The sequence below is a fragment of the Dendrobium catenatum genome, unplaced genomic scaffold (genome assembly GCF_001605985.2).
Source record: "Dendrobium catenatum unplaced genomic scaffold, ASM160598v2 fragScaff_scaffold_206, whole genome shotgun sequence".
In the NCBI taxonomy this organism is placed as follows: Eukaryota; Viridiplantae; Streptophyta; class Magnoliopsida; order Asparagales; family Orchidaceae; genus Dendrobium; species Dendrobium catenatum.
In genome coordinates, this window is record NW_021318668.1 from 213,909 (window position 1) to 222,442 (window position 8,534).

Here is an 8,534-nt window from a genome sequence, read left to right on the forward strand (position 1 = left end):
GTTTAAGTTTTGGTTATAACTTGATATTATTAGAATTTTCAATTTCATGTCTCTCTTTTAGACTGCCTTATTGTTAATATTATTATTGCAATTGCGATGATTTCTTATTTTATATTTCACTTATCAATCATTATTTATGCACTTAGAAAAATTTAAAATTTTAGATTATTATTTTTGGAAAGAATAAAATTACTCTTGCAAATTGTATAAAAGTACAAAAAATCAAAAGGAATGCGCAAAAGTTCGCAGTGCAAAAAAAAAGAGGCACAAAATAAGCCCAAAGTAAAAATGATGCAAAAAAATGTGCCACAAATGTGAAAAAAATGCGCATAGCGCCACATATGATAGTTATTTCTTTCCAAATTCTTTTAATCTCTTAATTCAAATTGATCTTATGTTCATTTATAATTGATATTGAAATTTGAAATATACAATTTTTTATTCATCCTTAGTGCAATGATTTTCTATATCTTAGTGTCTAAATTGACTCATGTCTTTGATAAATTCTTTTTATTATCTATGTTATATCACTTCTTAATTCGTATGAATTTCTCTGATTTGTCAAATGTTTTAATTTTATTTGCATACAATATTTCAATCACTTTTAAGGTTAAATTGTCAAATAATTTTCATATTTCTACTTACATTTTAAGTATTTTTCTTCTTTACTTTTTGATGTTGTCAAAAAGGGGGAGAAATTATTTTTTTGTGTCTTATGTATTTGTGTCAAGTGTATTTATTTTATTTTTTATTTATTTTATCGTATGTTTTCGTATGTGTGTTTGATTGTTTTTATTTTATCTTTTTTGTTGTTTTGTGTTTTTTAAAATTTTTTTTAAACAAAATTTTTTTAATTTAATTGCCTCCTTATTTTCATGGGTTTATAAATATAGGGGGAGTTTAGAAGATTCTTATAATTTGAAATCCTACAAATAATAATTATTTTGCCATCATAAAAAAGGGAGAGATTGTTAAGAGAGTTGCTATTTGCATGTATTACATTCTTGCAACTTGTATAGTTTTGATGAATCTAAAAATTATTGTTTTATGTGTAGTTATCTCCTAGCACTTTTTGGAAAATTTATTTTTGCTCTTGTGTGTACTAACATTTCAGGAAACTCGAACACCAAACTACTGAAGTCTTCAAATCAAATTCAACATGAGATATCTTGTATTTTGTATCTTATAATTTTGTATGAATTAAAGTTGAGAGGGAGTGATTGTAATTGAGTTAATAAACACACACACACACTTGAGGAGATCTAAAAAATTTTGTACTGATTGTACGGGACGAATACAAGTCGTACGGGACGATCAGGTCAGTTATCTCCTTTTAAGAGCAATGGTGCGAATAATAGTTGGAGGAAATTTTTCTAAGTCCTGATCGTCCAGGACGAAATTATTTTCGTCCCAAGACGAGTTAGGCTCTGTAAAAATTTTGTTCAGACGAAATCTATAATCGAGCCAGGACGACTTGGGCTTTGTAAGAATTTTGTCTAGACAAAATCTAAATCATCCCCGGACGAAGTCTTTTCTGTAAAAATTTCGATCAGACGAAATTTGTAATCGTGCCAGGACGAGTTTCCCTCTGTAAAAATTTTGTCCAGACGAAGTCCTGTTCATCCCAGGACGATGGGCACCGACTTAAGTAAGTTGTTTACATCCTGTAGTAATTTAGGAACCCACCTATGAAATAACTGTTCGTCCGGACGAACCTAGTTCGTACGTGACGATGATCGTCTACGAACATAGTTCATACCAATATTCATTAGGATCATTTCCGACACTTTAAGTTAAATCGTCCAGGATGATCCACGATCGTACGGGATGATCCATTTCATGTTGACTTGAATATTAACAATTTTTGGACGGTTTTTCTTGTCTCTCCTATATAAGGTCAAATTTATACTGCCACCCAATCTTTTTGCTCATTGATCTTCGTTCTTATTGAAAGAAGAGTTAAGGAGAGAATGTGAGAGTGCATTCAAATGAGGATTCCTACCAATGGAGCGTGAAGGCTTTGTTTGGTGTTTAAAGATAAGAATCTCTACTTGTGATTTGAGATTACTTCACTCTTTTCTTTCTTCCTTCTAGAATTTTTGAGAAAAGATCTATCAAGGAGATCCGGTTCTATGCCAACACTTGGAGAGTGTGAATAGCCGCGGGTTATCTGCCCACACTAGGAGAGTGTGAAAGGACGAAGGGTTCTCTGCCCACACTAGGAGAGTGTGAAAGGACGAAGGGTTCTTTGCCCACGCTAGGAGAGTGTGAAAAGATGAAGGTTTCTCTGCCCACACTAGGAGAGTGTGAAAGGACGAATGGTTCTCTGCCAGCACTGGGGATATTGTAAAAAGACGACGGTTCTCTATCGCACCGGGTAGTGGTGAAAAGAGTTTTATTAAAGGCTTCTCCGCCTTGCTGTGGGTGCAAAAGGACAGTCACTAGGGGTATTAGTGCAATACTCGGAGGGAGCCTCCGAGGAGTGGATGTAGGTCTAGTTTTGACCAAACCACGATATTCAAGACGAATTTCATAATTCTAAATCTGAATACTGTTATGAAATTTTATTTTCACCTCTCGAGGTGATATACTTTTTCTAACGAGACAATTCGATTTTAGAATTCAATTGTAAGTCCCAAAGAAAACTAATATTTTTCAAAACCTGTTTTCAAAATTTCACCAACACATTATAAATCTGGTGTCTTTATTTTTTTGATACTTTTTTTTTTGTGATTTACTGTTTAAAACTGTGGTTGAAAAACTATTTCTACAAAAAAATCACTAAAATTTAATTTTGGTTTAAAATACTCAAAAGTTTGATTAATTTTTAAAATACCAATTCACCCCCTTCTTGGTTAGCCGTGGGACATAAACTTAGGCTTAACAACCTAATTCATAGTGAACGAGTTTCAACAATCTCGACCTCTTCCATACATATTAAAGTCATCGAGCAAAGGCTCTGACATACAATCTCAGATAGGTCTCACATCCTTTATGAATTCTCTCGACCTCTCCCATACAGGTTAATATTATCTAGCAAAGGCTTGGATATATAACCTCAGATAGGTCTCACATCCTTGATGGATTCTCTCAACTTCTTCCATAAAGGTTAACATCATCGAGCAAAGGCTCCAATATACAACCTCGGATATGTCTCACATCCTTGGTATATTTTCTCGACTTCTTCCATATAGGTAAACATCATTGAGCAAAGGCTCCGACATACAACCTCAGATATGTCTCACATCCTTGGTGGATTCTCTCGACCTTTTCCATACAGGTTAAAGTTATCAAGCAAAGGCTCAAACATACAAGCTCAGATAGGTCTCACATCCTTGGTGGATTCTCTCAACCTTTTCCATACAGGTTAATGTCGTCAAGCAAAGGCTCCAACATACAACCTTAGATAGGTCTCACATCCTTAGTGGATTCTCTCGACCTCTTCTACACAGGTTAACGTCATCGCATGGCTCTAACATATAACTTCGAATAGGTCTCACATCATTGGTGTTCTCTCAACCTCTTTCACACAAGTTAATATCATCGAATAGGGCTCTGACATAAAATCTAGGATAGGTCTCACATCCTTGGTTGATTCTCTCGACCTCTTCTATATAGGTTTATGTCATCGGGCAAAGACTCTGATATACAATCTAGAATAAGGTCCTATATTCTTACTAGATTCTCTCGACCTCTTCCATACAGGTTAATGTCATCGACCAAAGGATCTGACATACAACCTCGGATAAGGTACTACATCCTTGGGGGATTCACTCGACCTCTTCCATATAGATTAATGTCATCGAGCGAGGCTCTGACATACAACCTTGGATATTTCATGTATTCTTGCTGGATTCTATTGACATCTTCTACAAAGATTCTTAGCAAGCTAAAAAGCCTAAAAAAGTAGATTACACAACATATCAAAGTATGCCTCATAGATGCATAAATAATTTAGCTTCCTTTGAAGTATAAATTCTAAACTTTATTTACAATATCACTGGAATTACATTGCAAAGAAATACACAATAAGTTCATTTTTGCAAGAATCGGAAATCAAAAGGAACATTCATATCATCAGTATAAGTTACAATCATCAAGCAACAAGCAACTTCAAAATGATCAAATATCCTTGGTGGATTCAAGTGACATCTTTTCTATTATGAATTGATGCATTTTCTACAACTTATTCTTCAAAGAAAGATTATAATTTGATCTTTATCAGGCCTCAACTCAGTTAACACTATATATATGTCGCTAGACAACTAATATAGCACACTACTTTGGCTCCTTGAATAAGGGATATCTGATGTCAGCAAACTTCTCTATGGATGCTTATTATCTTTACAAAATTCCATTAGATACCCGCCATCATCGTACATTCATCTAATTTCTGCCAACGGTCCTTTACTTCATATCAGCCATCATCGGATTGTCAATTGACTACTACTTGCAATGCATCTTCGAACTCTTTCTTTTAGCTCTCCACTCGGTCATTGATTGGAAACGGACTTTGGCTTGATCATCCATCACCGACAAGCTTATTCTCAAACAACATCGAAATTATCCCCGTCTACTCATTACTTCTAGTTTTGGTCCAGGACACTATAACCGCCAGATCTTTTCAAATCACCCTCGCATACATACAGTGATGGATATTCTTCTATCAAGGGTTATCTATTAAGAAGATATTCTCTCATCGTGACTTCTTTTACATAAGAGACGGGCACTGAAGCTTGATATGGGAATGTCACCTATCTCCGACAGTAGAATGCCTCAAATGCAAGAAGAAGAACACAAGTGAAGAATAAGAAGGAAAAAATCTCCTTATACACAAGAGAGGGACACTGAAGCTTGATAGGGGATTGACGCATAACCATGATAGTGGAATGCCTCAAATGTAAGAAGAAGACCATATGTGAAGAAAATGAACAACACTAAATTTTCTAATTTCTACACACGAAGAGGGACCCTGAATTTTAATAGGGGATGTCGCCTATAACAAACAGAAGAATGCCTCAACTATAAGAAAGATATAATGAGGGAGGAGAAAGAAAAGAAATTGCTACAAAAAGTTAAACTTCTGTACAAGAGGAGGGGCACCAATTTAAGTAGGGAAAGTTACTTACAAAAAATAACGGAATGTCTCTATTGTAAGACGATAGCAAGAGAAGTAGACAGTGGAAGGAGAAAAATAGTCCTTTTATACTGAAGATGAGCGCTAAATTTAGGTAAGGAACATCACCTACGAAAAATAGCAGAATTTCTCCCCTATTCTAAGTTTAGAACACGAGAGTAGAAAGAAAAGAAAAGGTTGCAAAAAATTTCAACTTCTGTAGAAGAGAAGGGGCATTGAATTAAGTAGGAAAAGTTACATATAAAAAACAGCAGAATGCCTCCACTATAAGAAAGCTAGAATGAGAGAAAAAAGAAAAAATTCTAACTTCTATACAAGAGGAGGGGCGTTGAATTAAGTAGAGAAAGTCACCTCTGAAAAGCAATAGAATGCCTCTACTGTAAGAAAGTAAGAAGGAGAAAAGAAAAAGGTGCAAGTTTTCCCCTGACCCTTGGGGGGTATTTATAGCCTTTTTTTTGAAGGAAAAAACATTTTGGAATTTTTTAGAATTTTGTGAAATTTTTTCAATTTTTTTTAAATTTTTTTCAGAAATTTATGGAATTTTTTGGATTTTTTTCAGATTTTTTTGAATTAAAAAAAAAATCATGTGGGCCCCAAAAAATTTTAAATAAATAAATAAATATAATAGCCAGTCATAGAACAGCGCACCCCAAGAGGCTCGCTTATTGGAGTGCCGCGTGGGCACCGTCGCCGGCTGCAAGAGGCGGGTGGGCGGCCGGTTCGGCTGCCTACGCATGTCTGGGCCCAATTTCCGGACCGGACAGTCCAACTCCGATATTTTTGAGGTCCCCGGAGACATTTTTTGACGTTTCATACTAAATTTTGGTACTTTCAGAGCTCAACGAGGCCTCTATGAGCAAGTTTGAGTAAGCATATGTTTTATGGAGCGCAATTTTTGGCGATTTAATCAAATTGAAATGTTAAAATATATATTTTCAGACTCCTAGAGCTTTGACATTCGAAAAAAGGGGGCAACTGATATATCATAAAAAAATTATCTTGATTGGGCACGAATCTCGAGGCTAAAATCAAGCCAAAACTTTCAAAAATTAAATATGGGATCATCTGAAATTTGATTTCAGCAAGCTTATAGTCAAACATATCATTTAGGGAATACAAACTCAACAACACTAAATTCGACTCAATCCGAGCCCAAATGAGTTCAAATCAAGGACCTGAAGGGTTGTTGGAAGGTTCAATCAACAATTTGGTTTTCCAAACAGTTTTCAAACATGACGAGCTTTTAGTCGAATCGAGCGGCTCGACGAGACAAATCCAAGTGAAGTCAGAGTTCTCCTCGGCCGCCAACTGACGTAAGATTTCTACCTGACGTCGAATCTCCGCTCGTCGCCAAGTTTCTACCAGACGCCGGACTTCTACCGTTTATCTAACTTTTGTTGGACATCTATCCGATACTGGATTTTTGTCCATTGTTGGGCTTTTACCTGACGTCGTCCTTCTGGCCTTTGTCGTTATAAAATAATCCTTCTGATCTCCATCGCCCACGGACTACGGTCTTTCTGACTTACATCACTCACCGACTACAGTCCATCCAACCTCCGTCTCCTGCCGACTACGGTCCTTCTGACTTTCGTCGCCCATCGACTATAGTCCTTCCGCCCTCCGTCGCCCGCCGACTACGATCCTTTTGAGTTACGTCGCCCACCGACTACAATCCTTCTGAACTCTGTCGCCCGCCGACTACGATCCTTCCGACTTACATCGTCCACCGACGAGCGGTCCTCTCGATCAAATGAACACGTCAATAGTGACTCTTTGTATTCACATCATGTAATGTATTCTATAAGATATACATCAAGCTAAGGCCTTCTCTCAAGGAAGGACCTCATTTGTAATCAACTGTTATACTAGTGGATTCATTCAAATTGGGTTAGAACTCGTAGTTTTTCCCCCTTTTCAGGGGTTTTTCACGTAAAAATCTTGCGTCTTATAAATACTAGACCCTCTCTATTATCTGATTGCGTTCCGGGTTTTTGTACAAGATTAAGACACTAAATTTTGTATTTCTCTACCGCCGCGAATACTTCAGGATGCAACAATAACATATTAAAACTTTATATATATACATATGGAAAGTAGATTAAATAGATGCTATTTTTCATTTTATTATAATAATAAAAGTATAAATCAAAATATGGCGCTCTCTCGTATTGCAGGTCGACAAGGTTTATTAGTTGAAATTTTAATCATACAATAACATAATTGCATTTAAGAATAACTTATTGGAGGAATAAATATAAGCATCACATGAGCTGTAATATAATTCTTTTGACATGACAGTAATGTGGATATCCTGTGCTAAGGCCTTGATGAGGTGTCGGTTTCCCAAATAGTGTTGGTTTCATCGTCATTTATGACGACATTGTGATCTGCCCGGAGGATGAGCTTATAGATTTTCCAAGTTTTTCGATAGGTTCGACTGGACCACAAAGCACCCCTAATATTGTACATGACGAGGTTGCCATCATGTTGCAGCTTCAGGCTGCAGCCGATATCTATATGTTTGGCCGTTGCCCACCAAATAATTTTCTTAGTGGAATCGCTGACGGCGATGGTACAATTTTGCATCATCGTGAATGAGTAGCCAGCCTTCTCCAAAGATTCTCCCGATTTTAGCCATTGCCCCGATTTCAAACTGTTGCGAGCAGCGACCGGCGTGGCAAAATGGCTCACCATTAATAAAGCTGTCATGAAGAAGAGGGGGAGAACTGTAGTAGCCGAGATGAAGGAAAAGGCCATGGTAGCTGCTTGGGATTTCAGTTGGACTTTGCTGGACCCCTGTTAATTTCCCTCTCTCTTTCTTTATATATATAATGTCTGAAATTGAAATAGACTTTTAAAGTTTGACTTATTCCACTAATCATGTTAAAAAAAGAGCTAGCATTGCCTACAAGATAGAAAAGCTGCCTGTTTTTTTTTTTTCATGTAAGAGTTCATTTTATTGCGTGAAATGTTAAAAAACAATTTAAAAAGTGTTAAACGTTTTTAGATAATGATCATATGTCATCAAAATTATAAAGAAGATCCAGTATATATAATTAAAATATAAATATTATACTGAATGAAATAAGTTCAAAATATTAAAAAATTTTAGCTGCAATACCTATATATTATGAAGGCGACATTATAGAAGTGAATTAATTAAGATGTTGAAATAAATATTAGTTAATATAATCTTTTGATAAATTAGCTGATGTGACTACCATTAAGTATGAGTGACTACCATTAAGTATGAATGAATTCCAGTTGTCTTTCTTTCAATGGGGTTCTCCCACTTTTAACTCGCCTGGTGAGCAATATCAAAATATTTTAATGCTAAAGATAAAAAAAGCTAATACATTTTAACTTTGCAAACTACAACAACCTCATTTGGATG

General features: G+C 35.9%; 1 protein-coding gene across 1 annotated transcript; it reads right to left on the reverse strand.

Annotated features, from left to right (window-relative positions):
* Positions 1 to 7,456: 7,456 nt before the first annotated feature.
* On the reverse strand, positions 7,457 to 7,897 carry LOC110093770 (lectin-like). The gene has a single exon (XM_020818754.1). The coding sequence runs from the start codon at positions 7,895 to 7,897 to the stop codon at positions 7,457 to 7,459; it is 441 nt and encodes a 146-aa protein (XP_020674413.1).
* Between the last annotated feature and the right edge of the window lie 637 nt (positions 7,898 to 8,534).

Bases quoted from the DNA above. Each gene is read 5' to 3' on its own strand.
- LOC110093770 (XM_020818754.1), bottom strand. From the start codon at position 7,897: ATGGCCTTTTCCTTCATCTCGGCTACTACAGTTCTCCCCCTCTTCTTC.